The 22,799-nt window shown below is 38.1% G+C and overlaps 1 protein-coding gene across 2 annotated transcripts in view; it reads right to left on the reverse strand.

Annotated features, from left to right (window-relative positions):
* The window catches only part of UTP20 (UTP20 small subunit processome component), an 86,014-nt gene that overhangs the window by 43,557 nt on the left and 19,658 nt on the right, over positions 1 to 22,799 (reverse strand). Inside the window, exons 15-27 of one of the 2 annotated variants that reach the window (XM_010962781.3) lie at positions 21,753 to 21,858; positions 20,162 to 20,312; positions 19,431 to 19,493; positions 18,465 to 18,623; positions 17,245 to 17,321; positions 16,421 to 16,500; positions 15,948 to 16,191; positions 11,400 to 11,585; positions 7,943 to 8,033; positions 6,706 to 6,791; positions 6,009 to 6,134; positions 2,914 to 3,080; positions 1,102 to 1,310 (exon numbers count right to left, since the gene is read on the reverse strand). In XM_010962781.3, the coding sequence (XP_010961083.2) occupies positions 1,102 to 1,310; positions 2,914 to 3,080; positions 6,009 to 6,134; positions 6,706 to 6,791; positions 7,943 to 8,033; positions 11,400 to 11,585; positions 15,948 to 16,191; positions 16,421 to 16,500; positions 17,245 to 17,321; positions 18,465 to 18,623; positions 19,431 to 19,493; positions 20,162 to 20,312; positions 21,753 to 21,858 (1,745 nt within the window). The remainder of the gene's footprint in view (positions 1 to 1,101; positions 1,311 to 2,913; positions 3,081 to 6,008; positions 6,135 to 6,705; positions 6,792 to 7,942; positions 8,034 to 11,399; positions 11,586 to 15,947; positions 16,192 to 16,420; positions 16,501 to 17,244; positions 17,322 to 18,464; positions 18,624 to 19,430; positions 19,494 to 20,161; positions 20,313 to 21,752; positions 21,859 to 22,799) is intronic. The other variant, XM_045522461.2, reaches the window with a different exon arrangement.

The raw sequence follows: 22,799 nt of genomic DNA on the forward strand, positions 1-22,799 counted from the left end.
GAAGGAATGAATGAAAGGATGAGGAAGACAAAATGGTGCCTACAGAAATGGCAGCTGTATTCTAACTCTCTGGATCTTGGTAATCAGAGAATATGATTTCATTACAAAAGTAGGTTTACACCCATGTGTAGCCTGAAGAAGCAGCATGAAACTTTGGCTGTCAATTTTTAGTCTTGACTATATTTGAGGGGCAGTTTACCAGGCATATTCATAAATCAAATGCAAGGAATTTGAGGCTAATTAAAACTATTTGTCATTCACTGAGAATCAACAGCAGAAATCTGAGTATAGATCTTTAAGCCCCATTTCCTCCAAGAAGCCTCCATCCGTAAAAACTTTAAATTTCTCCAGACTCCAAAGAAGTACACTTATGTCCATATCCATGTTTCAACAGAACATGAATATACTGTCTTGTTTATAATTCAGAAAAGATCTCCTTATGAAGCCGCTTGGCAGTTAGCTAGCTGGCTTGTCTTGCCCGATCTCGCTCCTTATCTTTATTTAAAACACTGCACTTACACTAGGCAAGATTTACCTTTAAAAGAGTTCTGGGCAATTCTGTCTCAAGAAAACAAGGATGATGCTAACAATGATCTATTCATTCTCCAACCATTCTGAATAAATGAGAGTTAGAAGGTGTCCTACACTTTTTTAGGCTCTTGAAATTAAAATCTAAGAAACATCAGGTCAGCTCTCCCTGACTTTGGTTTCTGAGACGTATACAGAACTAACTGCTTCCTTAATAGTTCACCTCCTTTTTAAATATACACTTGACATAATCTGCATTTTCTGGATATTTATAGCAGTGAAGATTCTCAGTATAGGAAAGACCATTTTAAAGATGCTTCACATAAGAAAGATTTTTTTCTTTTTGTTTATTTTTTTGGGGGGGTAATTAGGTTTATTTCCTTTTTTTTTATTTGACTGGAGGTGCTGGGGATCGAACCCATGACCTCGTGCATCTACCACTGAGCTATACCCTCCCCCAAGAAAGATTTAACCTAAAAGGATGTTAGATATTCAGGCCCCAACCAACTTTCCAAGTAAAGTACAGACTTGTATTAGCCCAAGAAGAAAGCATCTCAAGTGAACCTCACTCACCTTTTCTCGTTGATCAAGGATGTGTGATACAGTTGCGGTCATGCAGAGCAATATCTGCAAAATCTTTGGTAAGTAAGCACTGATCAGATGACTAATGTTCTTCAGTACTATCTCAAGGCTATTTAAGATACCATGCTGACGACCTAAAGGAAGAACTTTAGACAAATCCAAATCTTCTACTGCTTGGATGACTGCAGAATGGCATTCGCCTAGTGAAACAGAGGAACAGAGGAATCATGTGAAGGGAAATATTAGTTTGTTAATATTTATAATTATAGCTTACTTTCAGTCTCCCTCAATAAATCAGTATTTTCTATTGCTATAATAATTTATAGATGATAATGTACTTTACTTATTTTTTTTCATTTTGATTCTTACCAAATATTCAAGAGCTAGATATGGCAGGTTTTACTATTATCACTTTACAGAAGAAGAAACTGAGGAATAAAGGAGAGTAAGACACTTATGACAGAACTAAGACTCTAAGCCCAATTCTCATCCTATTTATACTGCTCCTCCATTTTACTCTATCAATTTTCCATACATTTTCTCCCTCTCTGCTTTCACGGACTATGCTAACTTCGGCAGTTTCCAAAAAAAATGTCTTGCTGCATTATAAGCTCCTTTAAGGTGGAGAATTAAATGTTTTATTTCTCTTGCAGCCCCTGGTAAATAAACAAAACAATAGTCCTTTATAAATAAGGTACCATACTGATGTCATAATTTACTTAAAAGATTTGAATTGTTATTGCTTGAGCTTTATTTGCTTCAAACCAACTGCTATGAGACATGAGCTTAGTGATTCATACACCTAAATGTTCCATCCATGAGAGTATCATTTATAGCTACCTTCTTACAATAGTGCCTAGGACACTGAACAAAAACTTTTTTATTTATTACTGCCAACTTCCTTCAAAGGGCACTATTACACTGAATGAAAATCTTTTTAACAGCTGTCCCTATTATCAGGAAAAAAAAAAAAAAAGTAACACATTACCCTACAGATAAATATCTATGTTTGCCTGAAGATTAAAGCAGAGGTACCATAGTCAGGAAGACATGGGTTCAAATCCCAGCTTTACCATAGGCAAAATACCTCTCTCTCTAAGCCTCAGTTTCCTTACATGTAAAATGGGGACAATCAAGTAATGAAATCTAATGTGGTGAAGAATCAGCTGAGCTGTGTGTAAAAGTGCTTGTCATAATGTCTGGCATGAAGTAAGCATTCCATAAATGTTAGCCATTATTATTATTATTAATCAGCAACATCGCATACTGGAGAACATAACACAGAGCATTACAGCTCATTGTATATACTTACTAAGCTACTCTGTTTAGACCATGAGGTGGAGAGCAGAAATTATAAATACTCACTTTTCTATTTTCAACAGAGTGTGGCATAGGAGGTATTCAACAAACCATTACTCAATAGATGAATGACTCAGTGAATGAATACATGCCAAAAAATTAAGATTAATTTTGTAGCATGCTTGAAGTTTCTAAGGAGAAACCCATTCATTGTGTATAGATAAGTATCATTTTTCAAATGACCTAAATGTGTAACAACAACAAATACACCTCTTCTAATCAGGGGCTTAGAAACACATGGATGATAATCCCCAGGATCACCTGGGAGTGCCACCTAATTCAATCAAAGTTTAAAATGAATTACATGTCAGCCAAAAAAACCACCATTGAGACTGGGAGGAGCAATCTCATTAGAAAGATGCCCAAGAGCGTGGGAAACAGCACAAGACATCAGAAGTCGAAGCAGACAACACGCATCCAGACTGGCAGGTCGTTGATAGCTACCATTCTTGAAGTGCTTCACGGGTTCAAACAGCAGGTCTAAGAATATCTGGATCTCCTCGGGTTGGGTCCCAGCGAGAAACCTCAGAACAATGGCCATGCGGGTGCCGGAAGCAGATTTCCCCTGAGTTTTACTGCCAGTCTTATTCTTCATTCGGCCATACAAAATTCTAAAAAGGCCAAAGAACATTTTTTGTTTGCATGTTAATCCTAAAATATTAGTTTTTTCATTTTCCTAAATGGCTAGAATAGCAACACAACAGATTTAAATGGACGCATTCTACAACAGGGAAGAATAAAAACAGAAATTAGATATTTAATATAGAAATGAAAAAATAACAAAAACAAGGCTAAGGGAAGCAGGAAGAAGGAAATAATAAAGACAACAGCCAGAAGGTGGTTCTTTGGAGAAGGAAAAAAGCAGTAAAATGGGCAAGCCAAAGATGAGTCTAATCAAGCAAAAACGAAAACAAGAATATACAGATTAAAAAGAAATAAGAGAGTATAACTATAAGTAAGATAAGGAAACTGGAAGGACTTCAGTTAAATGGGTAATTTTCTGGAGAAAGCACACATATAAATAAACAAAAGGAACTTAAGAAGAAAATCTGAATAGACCAGTAACCATGAGTAAACTTGGAGCTCACATGGTTTTACAGATGAATTTTTAAAGCATTCAAGGAAAAACAGTTCCCATATATAAAGTTGCACAGCAGAGAAGAAGGAAACAGTTTCTTTTCATTTATGAAGGTGGTATAATTGTGTATTGAGATCAATTAAGGAACAAAAAATAAACTATATATCAATCTTGCCTGAAAATGTAAAACACATTTCTTGCAAATCAAAACCACAATGAGGTATCACCTCACACCAGTCAGGATGGCACTCATTCAAAAGTCCACGAACGATAAATGCTCAAGAGGGTGTGGAGAAAAGGGAACCCTCCTACACTGCTCGTGGGAATGTAGTTTGGTGCAGCCATTGTGGAGGACAGTATGGAGATTCCTTAATATTTTAATCACATCACCCAAATCTGGGTGACAGTTGTGTTTCCTTAGGGGCTCCATCACCGAGATATGGGTGACACTTTCCTTCATCCAATTACGCAGAATTTATTCTGAATTTATTTCATGCAGAAAAATGGCATTCTAAGAAGAAATAAAACTGTAAAGAGGTTGAAAATTGAAAATAAGGAATTACTTTTAAAAACAATTCCATTTATACCGGAAAAACAAACAGATTAATTACAAGCACATATATTGTTAGTGTGTCACAGTGCGAATTGTGAATTTGGGCCCTGGAGGAAATGCAACCAATCCACAGTGGACAATTAATGTGTTAAAAAACTAAAAACAGAGCTATCATATGATCCCAGCAATCCTACTCCTGAGCATGTATCTGGAGTAAACTGTAACTCAAAAAGATACATGCACCCCAATGTTTATAGCAGCACTATTTATAATAGCCGAGACATGAAAACAACCTAAATGTCCATCAACAGACAACTAGTTTAAGAAGACATGATATATATATATATATAAAATGAAATAGAATATTACTCAGTCATAAGAATGAAATAATGCCATTGGCAGCAACATAGATAGACCTATAGATTATTATACTAAGTGATGTAAGTCAGACAAAGACAAATATTACATGATATCACTTACATGTGGACTCTAAAAAGTAATACAAATGAATCTATATACAAAACAGAAACAAATTCACAGAGATAGAAAACAAACTTATGGTTACCAAAAGGGACGGAGGGTGCAGAGGGGCAAATTAGGAGGATGGGATTAACAAATTACTCTATGTAAAATAGATACTCAACGAGGATTTACTGTACAGCACAGGGGAACTATATTCACTACCTTGTAATGATCTATAATGGAAAATAATCTGAAAAAATACATATAACCGAATTACTTTCCTGGCATACAGAATAATAAAAAGACAAGTACTCAAGGCACAAGATTCTTCAAGGACATTGAGTGAAACTAGCTTTTTACTTTCTTTTTTTTAAACTCCAGGTGTGTGGCAATGAGGAATGAGTAGTACAATTTGGAGCCGCTGTCCTGATTCATGCTAAGGCACCTGGAGTTCTACCCACCATTGCCTTTGCTTGGTCAGTAAAAATGTTAGCAAAGTAAAAAAAAGGTAACGTCCTAGCATTATGAAAAAAGTTTTAACCATCTCCAGGACAGTCCCCGCCAAGAAGGAGCAATCTACACTTTAAGAACGATTGTTCTAGAAACATTCCTGTTAAATCCAGTAGCAAGATAAGGATAACCACAATCACTATCACCACAGTTAATTCTTCTAGGTTATATAGGGAATACACAGATTAAAAAAAGAAAAAAGGGGGTTTAATATAAAAGAGAACAAAATTCATTTGACCACTATTTACTAAGAGCCATGGAGTCTGCCTTTTAACAGGGGAGAGAAACAGTAAGAAAAGAGGGTATGATGGATGATGAAGTACTGTGAAGAAAGATAAAGCGAGGTCAGGGACCAGAGGGTGATTAGGGAGTAGGCGAGATTCTTACAGAAAGAAGACAAGGAAGGCATCTCTGATAATATAACATTTGAGACGAGACTGAGTGAAGAGAAGAGTTAGCTGTCATGTGCTCCCAGCAAGGGAAGACCAAGTCCAAAGACTGGTGTGGGCTCTGAGTGGGTGGATGGAAGAGATGTGGTTAGAGAGGTAGGTCTGGGCTAGGTCATACCAGGCCCTATGCTCCCCTCAGTAAAACGGGATCTCAAGGGGCTTTAAACAGAGAACAAACAACCTGTCTGATGATCGTTACTTATTATCTCTCCACAGTGTAAGCTTTAGAGAAACACTAAATTTAATTTTAACAGTATTATTAAAGTAACAGCATAGCAAGATGGTCCCTCATGTTAGGGACAAAATATTCTCAAATAAGTCTCTGTTAACAATTTGGCTTCCTTGAAAGGTCCGATTAAAAATAAAGAAACAAACAAAATTCAAAAAGAAATATTCCATTACAATTGCTGAAAGAATCATGATACTATACCAACAACTGTTTTTGTGATCAACTTTTAAAAAATCAATTTTGAAAGAGTATAATTACCTCATCAGAATAGGAAACAGATCCACTCGGTGGGCTGTTTTCACTACTGTATTATCTTCAGAAATGCTAAAATGCACTATCTCTTCCTTAAAGCTTCTGTCTTCAAGCAATCTTTGTAAGTTTTCCCTTTAAAAAAAGAATACAGCACAAATCATCGCTTAATAATCAATAATACTGTTTTTAAAATGTAATAAGTAGAGTAATACATATAAGTGAAATAAGTATTAGGAATAGTTTATATTGTGGCTGACAGCCACAAAGTAAAGTCTTCACACAAATACCTTCCAAAATGACAGGTTTTCAAATTTTAAAAGGTAGAAGAGATTATAAGGAATTAGTCAATAACTCAGCTGTTTAAAAAAGCATAATACAAAAGCTTTCTTCAGTTCTTGATGCGTGATTATGATTGTATAAGTCATTACCAAGATTTTATGACATTATATGAGCAAGATGAAACAATGTAATCTCAACACATACTTTTCAATTAATATTCTCTTGCCTACCTTATTATCTATGGAGAAGCACTCTTAACAAATACACTTCCAGTTTCCATTTCTTATCTTAATATAGAATTATGATTACCTTAAAAAAGAGGGAAATTTCCTGGGCCTTTACAAAATTACTTTAGAAGAGGCGTCTGGTAGAAAGATAAAAATCAGCCCCCTAAAGAGCATTTCTTTAGCTTCAAATCACTTACCTGTAAGGGAGGATATGTGGATGTTTATATGTCATTATGCAATCCAGGGTTATTTTTTGCACCATTTGATCTTGGTGGAGCAATAACTAGGAATTATATATTACAGAATAAATTAATGAAGTCATATATATACACATTACGGGATTGTAATTTACTTGTATTAATTTGCTAAATTAAAATTCTGAGAATCTACATTTTTAGACATGGGTTAAAGATGATTCCTGACAACAGCTTTACATTTTCCTGGAGGTAGAAGAGGAATAGAATATATTGCAAAGAAGGAAAAAGGGAAACAAAACTCTGACAGCTATCTCCCACATGCCAGACTCTCGGGTCTATCAGTCTTTTGGCTGAGGCCAATTTCCTACATGAATTGAGGTTACACTAACTGAGTTAGTCCTGCGAAGGTAACAGCAGTCAGTAAGATGCCAGGAGAGAAGATTCGCCTCTGAGGTCTCTCTGATCAGTCAATTCAAAATTTTGCTTCCTGTCAACCAACAACTGAGAGTTTATTACTCTGGCTTTATAAACAACTTATATCCGAATTATGGGTAAAACAAGGATAAATTCTGCTGAAATAGCACGTTTCATCCAAACATCCAAATGAACAAAGAAAATTTCATTTTCCCAGAAGACTTAGAACGACATCCAGTGCTTCCTCTGCTTCTGACATTAATTCTTTTCTGCAGCCTCTTCTGGAATTCAAGGTCATATACTGTGACTGCAACAAACTATCATTCCATTTGTTTTCATTCAATCCTGCAGATCCTGAAATCCTAGTGCTCCATAAGGCTAACCTGCCTAGCAGTGAAACGTGGCTGGCTTCTCTTGTCACAACCCCCTACTCCCTTCTCACAGCTAATTCTCATGAGACAACAAATGCTTTGCTATACTCACTGTTAATACAGCCAACAACTTCAGTCAGCCAAAATTTCTTAAACATCAACTACATTAATACTGTCTAAAACTGTTTCTCAAGATACAGAAAATATCTATTAATTTAAAAAAATTATACTTAATATGTAGGGGGACAGTGTAGCTCAATGGTAGACTGTGTGTTTGGCATGCACGAGGTCCTGGGTACAATTCCCGGTACCGCCATTAAAAAAAAAATAAAGAAAATGTAGACATGAGCCCTATTCAACAATTACTTGAAAACCTATAAGTTATTTGGGCAAAGAAAATGGTAGAGAAAAGTTCACAAATAACTGTAGTGACAAGAATATTTTTTACTTACCTGAAGATATAACTCATATAGTTTGGATTCCAGGTATAAGGCTCGAGGATTCGAAAACTTAGAGAAAACTTGCAGATGAGCAATTAATTGCCTAAAAAACAAAAATTAAAAAAAAAAGGAGAGGAAACAGAGGAAAAAAAACAGAATTAAATAGTCATTATTTTCTTAAGAGGATAGTTAGCACCCACCCATGTTAGTCTCTCTGACAAGCAGTCCGAACACGTTGACTATAGTTTCACTGTTAATTATACAGAAAAGTTTTAATTATTTGCATTTGGGAAATTATTCTTCAGAAATTCCAAATTTCAGGCAGGCCTTCCCCTGAAATTCAGGCTCCCCACCAAAGAAAGTCATTCAGCATGTGTTTAGCATGGTTTAAATTAAACCCAATGTAAAAAGAAAGTAATCCAAACAGTATTGCATTTCAAAGGTGAACATGAATGATTTATCTAGTTTCCCTGCAGTAGACAGGAAGGTGGGAAAACAGGTGCCTCCTCACTTCCATGTTACATAAAAACCAATGTTAGGCAACAGAGGTCCGAGTTTGGGTAACCATGGCTCTTGCCTACCAGGCAGGAGGGAAAAAAGGCAATGTGAATTAAGTGGTCAAAAGTTCAATGGGAAGGTGGGGCTGCCTCCAAGTAAATAATATCATCTACTAAAACAGGGTGAGACAAGAGCTTCCACTGCATTTACATGTGCGACCTCCTACTCCATAGATTCTGTAAGGCTTCAAAAATACTTGAGAAAAAACTGTTTTATCATTATAATTTAAAATATGTACTAGGACTTTAAAGAAAGAACCTGAATGAATAAATTGTTAAGATTTGGAGAGGTTTCATTTGTCTATTTCAAGAACAGAAGCAGGGAGAAGTGAAGAGAGGTGGAAACTGAGGTGCACGTGTGGTTCTGCCACTCTGAGCTGTGTGACTGTGGGGAAAGTCACTGAATGTCTCAGAGGCTCGGGTTCTTCATCTCGACAAAGACAAGACCTCCCAGACTTTCTGCAAGGATTAAGTAGAAGAACACATGTTGTGGTGCTTCAGCTCCTAGGAGTTTAGCAAACAACACGTTTCTCTGTTCTTAGGCAAAAGAAAGCAAAACTGTGAAAGTCTTACCAGTTAATACAGAGGAAAACAGCTGGAAATTATGGCCTCTTTAGATACTGCACGGAAACGGGTAAGGGAAACTCTACTGTTTATATTTAGCTTAAATGCCTGTGATGATCAGTCCTTCAACTTACGTTATACTACCCCGTCATGTAATAAAACACAAATCTAGGTGCTGTGATGAAAAGACTTCATACATGTTGTTAACAACGACAATCAGCGGACTTTAAATAAAGTGGATTACCCTCGATAAAGTGGATGGGCCTCACCCAGTCAACTGAAAGCTGTAAGAGAAAACCTGATGTTTCCCAAAGAAGGAATTCTGCCCCAGGACTGTCACACTGAGATCATCCTCTACAAATTTCATTCAAGACGACACCATCAAATCCTGCCTGAGTTCCCAGCTTGTTCTACAAATTCTGGACTTGCTGGCTCCTATAATTACATAAGCCAATTCCTTAAAATAAATCTCTTTGTGCATACAAACACACATATATGCATATATACACACTATCTATATCTCCATTCTGTTGGTTCTGTTTCTCTGGAAAGCCCTGACTGATAAAATGCCCCTGTAATTACTTATCACTCAGCCCTTGCAGTTTTACAAACATATTTGTAAAATATTCTATTGAAACATACACTCCATCTCTCAAAATTTATTATGTATTTTTCATGCCATGTAGCCTCCAGGAGACAAAGAGAACAGGAGCTAATTTACACGTTCTCATTAAATACTTGCCAGGAGTGTGTTCCACGGATTATAAGACTGGACTGTGGATATACTGAGATGGCCCCGAGAATGTGATTATCCATTTACGTACATCTTCAATGAGGATGTTTGCTAGCAATATCCTAGGTTTCGCTACTGGGGGCAGAAAAATGAATTAAGGCATGTAATTTAGCCTTAAAGAGTTTCTGATTTACAAGACCTATAAAAAAATTAACTAATAGCCAAGGCACGGAGCAGCACCTGATTAGATGAGCAGCTGTTACGAAGGTGTGAAGCTGGGTAAGGTGACTCAGTGAAAAGACAGGAAGAGCTTCAGCGAAGCAGCAGCACGGGAACTGGGCCTTCAAGTGTGACTAGAATTTCATTTGGCGGCAATGAGGCACAAGCACTGCAGAAAAGGGGAAGGACTCAGCAGAGGTCCAGGGCTGAGAGTGAAGAGGTATGAATGCATGAACAGCTTAGTCATTCATTTGACAAACATGAGGACGAACCTTTGGCCAGCCGTTACATGGAAGGATATGAAGATGAAAACAGCCATCTTTGTCTTAGAGGAAGTAGGAGGGGACAGAAGGCTCAGAGCTGGGAGCAGGTGGGGGCAGAGAAGGAACTAGTTTCGTGATTATTTCCATTCACTGGTGAGCCCTTCCATGCCCTACCTACCTGGAACACTTCCATCTTTCAGCTTCAGAGGTGCCCTCCCCTTTGTAAAGGTCTTCCCTTTGTGCTGGAATTAAGTTTTTTTTTTTTTTTTTTTTTTTTTTTTTTACTGTGCTCCTGTAACTCCTTTAGAAATATTTCTCCTGCAAAAATATTTCACCAGGCATTAGGCTGTGCTTCCTGCATTGCACAGGCTACATACCGTTCATCTTTGTAGCACTTAGCAAAAGGCACTCAACAAGGGTGCTGAAGAGATGAACTAATAAACAGCTCCTGGGAAAGACTCAATAAACTGGCATATCAGATTGAGATGGAAAAGTGTTAAAATAACACAGCAGCACCAATCCAGTGGATCTCTGAAATCCCAATTCAGACAATCTTCCAGTAAGCTGGAGTAACTTCTGAAAGCATAGGGACTTCTTTTTCTAAGGTTTCTAACAATTTCAGTAAAAGAATAATTCAGAGAATCAGAGAATGTCACAGCATGAAAAAGTAAGCAACTAAATAAAAGTAATCAGAAGGAGACAAGTCAAAAGGCAAAGTTAAAAGTGCTGAAATGCTTATTTGTAAGAGAAAAGATGTTCCATTATGTGTTCCCCTGGCGCACAAACACAATGCCCCGGTGCTCTACAAGTCAATGATAAAGGTCGAAGGCGTTTAACTGCTCCAGGCCCCGGTGCTCTTTTCTATAAAAAGGAGCTACGATTAGATGGCTCCAAAGTCCCCCAACTCTAACATTCTGTGACTAAACAAGAAAAAATAAATAGTAAGCAAGCAAACAAAAAACTCACAGCACTGATAGCTTTCTTTGGGCTGTAAAAGACAATCCCAGGAAGATGCAGCACTTTGGGAAATAATTACCTGAGTAACGCATCTCGTCCAAAGCTATTTCATAGGAGGCCACAAGAGATCTCTCCCCACTCCTCCTAGATCCCTGGCTCTGTGACCCTGAACTTACTTTGCCGCAGCTCTTCTTGTCTTTTTCTTCTGGGACGGTTCATCTTGGGGCACCAGCTCTTCCTCCAGCTCTACATCGTCTCTGGCAGCAGGTTCCTCTTCCATCTCCTCCGCCGCCAGCCCTTTGCTCTTTCTTCGCAGATCCTGGGTTGGTGCAACTTGCAGATCTGCTGGGTAATACTCATTGCTATGGTGGAAAGAGAGTGATATGGGACAGAAAAGGCTAACTGAACTAACTGTTTATGACAGGTGTATGTCCGCTGTTCACGGAATCACACACTGAAGAGACACCAGAGGCTCCTTAGTCAAGCACCTTGTCCGACATTTACGTTCAGCCCCTCCTAAGTACCTTGCTTGAGAAGTCAATCCCTAACTACAGAAGACAGCCCATTCTATTGTTACACAGTTGAAAATAGCTGAAATGTCTACTTTGGACCAGGCTGAAATCAGCCTCCCTGTCTCTGGATCCACAATTTGGGGAGGAGGGCATGGGGGTGGATTACATAAAGTACAGCATTAAGACCATGCTTGATGTGTACAGCATGTGACTTGCCACCAGATGCACTCCACTTTGCTGAAGTCCCTTCAAAACTACAGTGCCACAATGAAATTCAGTCCTCCATGTATGGCTTGGTCAGACACACGGAACTATCAATTCTATTGCTTTCTTGGGGGAAGTCACAACATGACAACTCAAACTGAAGGTCTAGGCAATGACAATCAGTAAAGCTTTATGTTTTGACTCCTCTAAACAGCTTGTACATACAGTTCATATTCACATTTGTTATTACTGAATTTCCATCCTTCTAATTTGTTGTAGGTAACTAACATTATCTTGAAGGCTATCATTCAATGCATTAGTTTTGTGTCACTTTGGTTCATTCATTCACTATTTCGTTGCCTGTTTTGTGCATGGCACTGGGCTATAGATGTAAGGAAACTGATCAAATAGACTTTAAAGTCCTCACTCAAAAATATACTGATACAAGAACATGTTTGAGGATAGCATCCTATCAACACATCTGGAAGAAACTCCAGGTTAATACACTACACTGCAACTAGAGGGCTGAAACACTACTGTACTGTTCAGTGCTACAATCTCACCTAGTAGGATCTATAAATAAAAATGGATGAATGAAAAAAAAATGGATGAATGAATGACATGAGCAAAGTTGCTCTGTCCTTTACAAACTGTACCACCACCTACTTAAAAATATCTCAACCCTCGATTAACCACAAGACATATTTTAAACCTTTACCTCCATGCACAACATGTTCACTCATTCATTTATTAGATGAGATAATTCATACAGAGCACATGAGTGTCTAGCATACAGCAAATACTCATTAAATGTCACCTATCATTGGGATATTGTTGCTATTGTTATTCATTCTTACTTCTGGCTTGGTTCTTCTCAGAGGAAGTTTACAAGGAATTCGCAATTAGTTCTCACATCAAATTACTTGAAACATATTTAGAAGTACAAATTTATAGCAAAAAAAAAAAAAAGCCCAAAATCTATTTCAAAGCCAGAATTAGAGGTGACATTTAGGTTTTCCATTAGTTTGAATCATCTATAAAAGTATTAGTTACAGGTAATCAATGCCAATTATCTTAAACTTTTTTTAAAAATTGTGTATTTTCAGTCTTTAAGTCTTAAACTCAGACCCTCACTTCCTGTTATAGGCTCCTCACTCCATCCCCACCCCCACAGCACCCTGTACTATTAGAGAAGGGTCTTTACCTGGGGCTAATGAGTAATTTCTTTCTTCCTTTAGGGAAAAACTTGGCAAATTAACACAATAGTAGAGTCATATCCTACTAACACTTTCAATACTAGCTTGCACACGTACAGCCTGTTGCAATTCACGAAATAACTGGTAAACGTTATTTTACATGATCTTCAAAACAAGGCAAGGAAGCTAAATATTACTGTTCTTGTTCTATAAATAAATTAAAGCCCAAAGAGTTACGTGGAAAAGAGAAAATCATTACTCTTCCACCACCGTATCTATTGACCTGTGTGCATCTTTTCGTTGTAACCTTTCCCAGAATGAATTATTCATGCAAACCTTTTTCCGTATGCTCGGGATCCTATCGCCTCTTATCTACTCAAAGACAAGGCTCTAGCAATGTTACCCCCTCTCTTGCATTACAAATATTCCCCTCCCATCTGGGTCACTCACACCAGCACTACATACACACAGGCCGTGTAAATTAAATAGCAACCCCAACAACAGCTCCCTTTCTGCTTCCAGACTTCCTTCCACCTACGTCTACTTCTTTTTTCACAAGAACTAACCATACTTGCTGTTTCCATTTTTCTCTTCCATTTTCTTTTAAGCCCATTTTAATCAGACTTTCATCCCTACCAGGTTAACCAAAACAACTCTTGTTAAGGTCGCTTCCAAAGCCAACGGTCAGTTTTTATTCTTCATCTGACGTCTCACACACATTTGATTCCAGATTACTCCCTCCCTGAATCACTTTCTTCAAGGGATACTAAGTGGTCTTGGTTCTTCTATCACTCTTCCCTGGCCTCCTTTGCTGGTACCTTATCTCCCAACCTCTAAAGACTGCTGTCAGTCCTTGAAAATCTTCTCTCTCTCCATTTACTCCGCCAGGTGTAATTTCATTCCCTATTTTAAAAAATTCATATAGTGATAAATCTCAAATTTATTATATTTAAACCAAAACTTTCCCTTGAACTTTAAACTCTACATTCAACTGTCTACATGAACTCTCTACTTAGATGTCTACTCCGGATCACAAACTTAACATGTCTGCAAAAATGAACTCTTGATCTTCCCCACAAACCTGCAAACTTCTGCATTTCTCCCAATCTCAGTAAATGGAAACTCTCTTCTTCCAGTTGCCCAGGTCAAAACCTTACAGGCATCCTTGATTCTGCCCCTTCATCCTTCCTGCACACCCCCTGCCCCACCCCACATCCGATCTGTCGGCACAGGATAATCTAGTTGCAATTCTTCAAAAATAGATCTTACTGAATTGAAATTCTTCAAAAAATGTCCAGGATTCAACTACCTCTCACCAGCAGCACTACTCTAATCTTTTTTTTTTTCCATGTAATGTAATGAGATTTATTTCTGAAATGCAAAGATCACTCAACATATGAAAAATGATCAGTGTAATACACCATGTTAACAGAATGAAAAAACACGAGGAATAAAATTGTACGATTATCTCAACTAATGCAGAGAAATCATTTGCCAAGTCAAAACTGCTTTCTGTTAAATACCAGGAATAAACTAGTAGTAAAAGGAGATGTTCTCATCATGGTAAAGCTCATATATGAAAAGTCCACAGCTAACATTATACTCAATGGTGAAACACTAAAAATTTTCCCCCAACATAAAGAATCAGACAAGGATAATCACTTTCACCACTCCTATTCAATATAGTATTGAAAATTCTGGTCAAAATAATTAAGCATAAAAAGGCATAAAGGCATTCAAATTACAAAGGTAGAATTAAAATAATCTGTTTGCAGATAACATGTTCTTAAATGCAGAAAACACTAAATAGTCCACCACAAAGGCATGTTAAAACTAATAAACAATTTCAGCAAGTTTACAGCACTACTCTAATCTTGGTCAAGTCGCATCATTTCTTGCCCAGGTTTTCACAGTCTCCTCCTACCTTTCAACTCCCTAGTCCCTCTGCTCTCACCACTGCCATCCTACAGTCCATTTTCAACACAGCAGCCAGAAAAATCCTGAAGAAAAGTTAAGTCATGTCACCCTTCAATTTAAACCTTCCGATGGTTTTCTATCTCACAGACAGTAAAAACCAAAGTTCTTTAGTATCACACTTAAAGGCCCTACATAAATCTGGTCTCCTGTTAACTTCTTGCCCTCACCTCCAACTCCTTTCTTCCCGGATCACTCTGCTGTAGCCACAGAGATGTCCCTGCTACTCCATGAACAACCTGGCATGCTGTGGTTTGCAGCCTGCCTAACCCAACCCTACAGTATGAAACCGTATTGGAAAACATACTTTTTACTGATTGACTAGTGCTGTTCTATACACCACATTCCTTATTTTTAGGGCTTTAAAGCAATCTGACTCACTCAGCATATCTAGTCAAAATAAAACAGTGCTCCAGAAAGTTCTTGTTATTCTTTGAGAGCACTTTCCTCAGCATCATGGGAAACATTCAAGAACGGCTGGGGTTGAGTTACTGGAAAACACTCTTAAGCCCCAGGCAGGCAAGAAAACAAACAATAGGGCAAGAAATAACCCCCCTTTGTAGACTGATCTAACTCAATATGGTCTTTCTTACTTTGTAGCCTGGAATTTTTTATTAACATCAGCGTGGGCTGGTTAAATTTTGATTCATGAAAGATTAAGTGGTGAACAAAGCAAGTTTAGTTGTGATCTGATAGAGCCAGCACTTTAGAGATGTGCCAGTGGTGTGAAAAGATGACACATGGGAAGGAAGAATTCAGACAATTTGGGAATTTAATACCTTGCACCTTCTTGCCCTGACACCCTACCAGGGACATATTCCGAGGAGAGAACACTTACTTGATAAATCTCAAAAAAAGCGGGGAAAGTTCCCTGGACCGAGGCTCTACCCTTTCTGGGAATTTTGCCAGAGCTCGCCAGAGCAAAAATCGAAAATTGGTATGGTCCAGTCTTTCCTGAAGGTCGGTTTTCAACGAGAACTGCTCATGATAAAGGGCTCCAATGTCTCCTTCCTGAGTCTGCTCCCAGTTTCCATCTCCAATGGACGTCTCCTCATCTCTTGTGTCATTCTGCAGCTCTTTCTCTGAGCAAGAAAAGGTTATTATAACCACTAGAGAAACGCGAACGTCTGTCCTAAGTGTTTCTTCAAGTACGGGCATTCCTTTCCCCAGTAATACAAGGAAACAATAAACCGTATCCAAAGATTATCTCACTTCTGTTCCCCCACTTCATGTGTAATTAAGCAATAAAAATTAAATAAACAACCACTTTTCCCCCCAGCCCACCCGTCCAACCCATATCCCCTTACATACCAGCATGTGTAGCTGCTTTTTCTAGATGTTCATAGTAGACTTTCCAAAATTGCTTATTTTCCATTTCATGTGCATAAGAACTAAGAGTAAAGATCAGAAAACAAAATACGTGGTATGGTCCTTATTTTGAGATATCTCATAGGAAAAAAAAAAGTGAAAGGATGAACTAAAATATTAATTAAGTTACCCCTGAATGTGAGGTTGTAAACAACCTTTGTACTTTTCTTGATTTTTCAAAATGCCCATACAACTAACAGTTAGGGTTTTGAAAGGCTACACTTAATGCTTCCAATCTGACAAAAGGCCAGAGTAGACCATCTGAAGACAAGTATCTGCAAAAGGACAGATTTCTACAAACGAGGCACAACATATGTATCTTTTATGTGACTATAAAGGTGATTGTTACAGCTAAAGGATTTTGGATAGCAGACAGCAAGAGTTTTAAAAAGTCCTTATTTATAAATTAAAGTTTGGCTCAATTACTCAATATATATAAATAAGGTTATGCAATTATACAATACCTGTTACTGCAAAAGAAGTTTCAATAATACAGACATATAATTTAAAGTAAGAAAAAGAGAAAGTCCTCCGAAGTTATTTCAATGTACAAAGAAACATACACAAAACAATTAAATTGTTGAAACCTGGCATCAGATACAATAATTAGTATTTATTTTTTTGTCACCTTCTCCCACAAAGGCTTTAAGGCAACTATAAATACTACACCCATCCACTCATTTAAATCTCCCCATGCATACAACACTGGCCCATCATTCTGTAGTGGTGAGAGCATTAACAGCTTTATCCGTCTCACCCACGCTCACCTTATGAGCTCAATAACAGGATCCCAGAGAGCACTGAAGTTAACATACAGCATGCCTAACAAATAACGAAGTGGCACCTGCAATCACAGAAGACTAGATTAGTAAATGGGCAATGAACGATGGATCAGCACTGAAACGCAGATATCCTGGCTGGGACAACCTGAGGTCGGGAAAAAGCTTGCGCTGTAAGAAAAAAGCTAGCGCTGTAAGAAAAAAGCTATAGGTACCAAACCAAAATTCAGTTACAGTAATTCTCCTCCTCTCCCCCAAATGTCACCTGCTATTTAACAGAGGTGAACTACTAGAGCAAACACAGTATTCAAATTCACTCAAAGGATATATTCAAATAAACAGATGTGACCCATGACTAAATTCCCTCCTAACAAACACCGCCATCACTGACAAGACAAAGCGTGAACAGTAATCAGTGAAGCGCAGGTGCCAAAGAGCCCATCAAAGGACTCTGTGAATGGCAGCCAGCCTTTACCAGCAGATGACTGAGTTCTCAAACCTACGTGCTAAAAGAGTTCATTCAGCGGGGAGGGAAACAGTTCAGTGGTAGAGCACATGCTTAGCATGCACAAGGTCCTGGGTTCTATCCCCAGTACCTTCATAAAAATAAATTAAAAAACAAAAAACAAACCAGTTCAGGGGGTCTGAAGTTTTCTCAGTCGCCTTTGGAATGACAGCCATTGTTACTGCACCAACGTGTGCCAGGGAAGCATCATGTAAAGTGGCAGTTCTGTTAGTGTTTGGGGGTGGGGTGTTGTATCTACGTTAGCAGCAGACCCCTTTTCCCAAATGAAACATAACACAGGACATTAACATATAAAATAGGTTAAGAATAGAACTGCTCTGATTAAAGGGGAATGTCTCCACTCGGCCTTCTTCCCAAAGGGATCATGACGTATCTTCAAGGGTCATGGACAGAAAATCTCGGTCACGAAAGGTAGAGGGCTGACGTCCCACGGCAGTGAACAGATCTGGAGAAGAGTGTCAGGCTGGCAACCTGATGTGGCTCCTCGTGTTGCCACTTCCTACCTGCCCTCACGTACCACACATACACACTCAGGAGAAGGGAGGAGAGCAAGTCACTTTGGCTGTTGAAAAGGCTGGCAAGCACTGAACAGAACTGGAGATTTATCTAGTTTTAAATTGCAAGGTAAATAGACCTTAAAGTATAAATTAAGTTAAAAAAAAAAAAGGACATTGTTTTATACCTCCTGTAATGGCCCATCGGGCACTGCAGTCTGCACCACATCATGTCTGAGTTTTCTCAGATAAAGAAGCTTCTCTCTGTAATCGTTCACAGTTGCTGGGACAAGTTCTGCCTGGCGTAATATAGCAAAGACAGACTGACGCTCTGAGAGCTCGTCATCCTGAACAACCAGGGGAAACCAGGAGGCAGGTCAGTATTTTGATTTTCCAAAAAGAACATTAAATGTGGACAAAAGTCTAAATATGAAAAACTGACATATGTTAATGTTTTAAATTAAATAAACAACACCTTTTTTGATTAAATGATTCAGTTTTTCTTACACCATTTACTTTCCGGGTAAATAATTTAGGTTTTGTGCTTCTCGCATAGAAATGACAAGCAAAAAGCAGGACAATAATTCTCAAAACAACTCAAACTGGTTGGCAACATTTGTTGAAATAAAGAAAATGTATATGTATTTTCACCATACGATTCTACTTCTAGTAGATGTAATTTCTATTTCTGGAAGCAGTAATTTGCATTACCAAAATGTTTATCTGCACAAAGATATCTGTGTAAGGATGTTCATGGCAGTATTATTGGAAACGCTGAAAAACTTCAAACAACCCACCTAAACACCTATCAAGAGGGAGTTGTTAAAACACGCTATTTTAAACTGTGGCACACTACTCAGACTTCCGAAGAATGAGGCAGGACTGTAGGTACTGATATGGAAAACGTGCAGGATACCACTTGTTTAAATTATGTGTCTGTGTACAAAAAGTCTGAGAGGGTCGTCACCAACTGGGTTTTCAGTGGTGGCCTTGTTGGGGGGTGGGGGGGTGGGAAGAAAAATTATAAGAAAAATTCTTCAATTTTTATAATAGATATTTAAATAGTATTTGAATTTCCTGCAAAATTATCATTTTGGAATAAATGTATCAAATTACATTTTTAAAAAGTTATTCAAGTCGAACAGTTAAAATACCTCCATTAATTCTGGAAGTCGAACTTCAAAGTGGTTTAGGATCCTTATTGTCAAAAGGCGAATCTAAAGAAATTAAAAGGCATGTTTCAAACCCCAAAGTTTAAACATAAGAAAAAAATGAGTAACAGTCAGCAAGATCTAAGTTTCACAGAATTATGAAAAATATACCACTTGTCATAGAACTATGAAAATGAATAACACATTCTTTTTCTATCCTTTATTTCATATTCAACACCAACCAACACCTGATTGAAATGGTACCTGGAATAATTAATGACCAGACTAGACTGAGAAGATAAGGTTGCTCATAAAACTATGCTGCTTCTTTGAACTGTGACACTATAAATAAAGTGCAAAGATTCTTATTAAGCTTACAAATTCCACTGAAATTGGTCATTTTTATTTCTAAATAACATAGTCAGGCATTTTTATACACCTGGATGAGCAGCAGAATCACCTAGAGGGCTTTGAAAAATCATGCAGACTTTTCACCTCCACCCTAGGCCTCCTGAATCAGAATTTTGGGGTGTGGGGATCCAGAATTTATCCCTTTAGTAAGCTCCCCAATTAATTCTGCTGCAATCAGTCCGTAGGTCAGTGTTTAGGAATCACTGCTTTAAACAGAAATCACCCCACACTGCATTTTCTGATTAAGGAGCTCTGACAACCACTGGCAATACATATGGAAACAAAAGGTGAGAGACAGAGGACATGTCACAAAACCGGAGTACCTTGGATATGCCAGTTGAAATGTTTGCTTGTAACTTGGGAAACAATTCCATTAAAGCTTCCTCCAAAAGTGGCCCTTTGCAGCCACATAAGGACAATCTCTGATAATAGAGATCAGCCAACAGCAACACAGAGGGCTCCAAAGGAAACATTCTGCAACGAGAGATTTACTAGATCCAAACTGCACCCAGCACCCCAGAGAATTCAGGAGATAACAGAAACCACAGAAAATGATCACTGATGAAGGAAATGTAAAAGGGAACAGGTAAAAGTTTGACATGGACATCTAGCATCACTTTAGATGAAGAATCTGAGGCCCGGCAACAGTGAGTGACCCAATCAAGGACAGACACAGTCCTCTGGAGGCAGAGGCAGGATTATAATATGGTATCCTGACTAATATCCAACGCTATCTTCTCAATCCACCTACTTGTAAATGACAAATGACATGTGGGGGAATGTGGGTTTCGCCCGTGCCTGGCACTGTGCTAGGAGGGAAGCAGTAGGGAGCAGGGGTCCGGCACGGAGGCCCTGGGTAGGGCAGTCCAGGTTTGAAGCCAGCCCCGCAGCAGCAGCATCAGTGTAACCCCGTGCAAGCCACTTAACCTTTGTGTGCCTTCCTCCTTCAACAGATATTTACTGAGTGTCTATCACATGCCAGTGACTTTTCTAGATCCTGGAAAAAGCAGTGCCCTGGATCACAGATATTCCTGTGGCTTACTCCTTCACTGCTCCTGGGTTTCTGCTCAAATGTCTCCTTCTTGGTGAGGCCTTCCCTAGTTACAACTGCTCTTGTCCCCAACCTCTGGACTCTCCCGATCCCCTGACTCTGCTTTAATAAGTTTTCCTACCATCTAACATGCTATTTATTTTCTTATTTATTTGGCTTAGTGTCTCTTCTTTCTAGTGTGTTAGCTCCATGAAGGCAGGGATTTTTGTCTGTTTCATTCACTATCCTTCCCCGTGCCTAGAAGAGGGCCTGGTACATGAGAAAAACAAATGAATATTTATTGAATGAAGCCAATGAATAAATCTGCTTTTAAAAGCATGGAAATAAAATGGACTACAGAAACAGAAGCAGACTCTGGTTTTCAAAAGGCCGGATCTTTAGAAAAGGTGCGTAGCCAAGCAGTGAATGAATGGCTCCCGGTAAGAGCGCTGTCCTGCAACCCAAATCAGGAGCTGGCTAAAATAAACTTGAAAAACCAAAAACTGGACTGTTTTGGTATGCAGTAAAAGGACTACAGGAAAGTGTTCTGAAGTGCTGTGTTAAGCTGAGAAAGATTATGAAAGTAGTAGAAATGGATATGTTGGAACCACCATGTGGTGTCTTGGTTGGGGGTGACCAGCATCATATACCCCGTTTATTCTGCAGCCCTAATTTACACAACCAGTAAAATACTCCTTTACAAAGATGAATCTGTATTTAAAGACTGTATCCAAAAACGCTTATTTTTAATTGCAGGATTTAAATCACTAATAAATTTCCTATGTGAATACAGCTAAGGTAAGAAATAGATCTAAGATTGCACACAGAAAGAAGCCTTTATATTTTACTCCCTAATATGCTGAATGAAAGATATGATTACTCACGATACTAAATTCTTCACACGTTCCACAGGAACCAAATGAAGAAGTTCAGAAGATTCTTCCAAACTTAGCAGAGTATTTATAGCTTGACAAAGAACAAATAAGCTTCCTAAAGGCAGAAAAACAGGAGAATCCACATTATTTCTTTGACAAAATAACTATCAGACAGCTCATTAATCTACCACTTGCTATTTATACAAGAGTTCTTAAATTAGAGTGAATATGTGCCTTCTAAAGGATTATCCATCAAGTGTCAGAATATAACAGAAAGGAACTGAAAAGAGGTTCTGAACCTTATATTTTAACTCTCTTAAGAAAAGAATACATTCAGAATCAAAGAACAAAAATGTATGTTCCCATAACTGAGATAAGGAGTAAGTTCAATGGTTCCGACTAGCCTTATCACACACAATTAGAACTTTTGAAGAAAGGAGACCTAGACTTTCCAAAAGCTTATCATCTTTGTATAAAACTCTTGTTCACTTTATGACTCCAACTTTTAAGAAGTTACATATCCAATGATACTACCAGTAATCCACTCAATTTATATTAATTAATCAATCATTTAATCTTAGACCAGAGGTTGGCAAACTATGGCCCAACGAGTCAGATCTTGCAGGTAGATTATTTTTATATGGCTGGCAAGCTAAGAATGCTTTTCACAATTTTAAAAGGTTGTTTAAAATAACCAACAAACAAAAAGAAGATGCCACAAAGACTGAATGCAGCTCATAAAACCTAAAATATTTACTCTCTGGTCTTTTACATAAAAATTTTGCCAACCCCTGCTCTAGACTTTAGAACAGGGCTGTCCAATAGAACATTCTGCAATGGTAGAAACGTTCTATACTCGGGCCAATATGTAGATACAATCCAAAATGGTAGCCACTAGCCATGTGTGGCTACTGAGCACATGACATGAGGTGAGTCTACTTTATTCTCTAACAGGTCTGCTTAGTATCTAACACAGAACCTAGCACACTAATATTCAAAGGAAGGAATGACTACTATACACGTGTTAGGAAAAAAGTACTGAGCTAGAATAAAACA

This window comes from Camelus bactrianus, chromosome 12 (assembly GCF_048773025.1).
Source record: "Camelus bactrianus isolate YW-2024 breed Bactrian camel chromosome 12, ASM4877302v1, whole genome shotgun sequence".
In the NCBI taxonomy this organism is placed as follows: Eukaryota; Metazoa; Chordata; class Mammalia; order Artiodactyla; family Camelidae; genus Camelus; species Camelus bactrianus.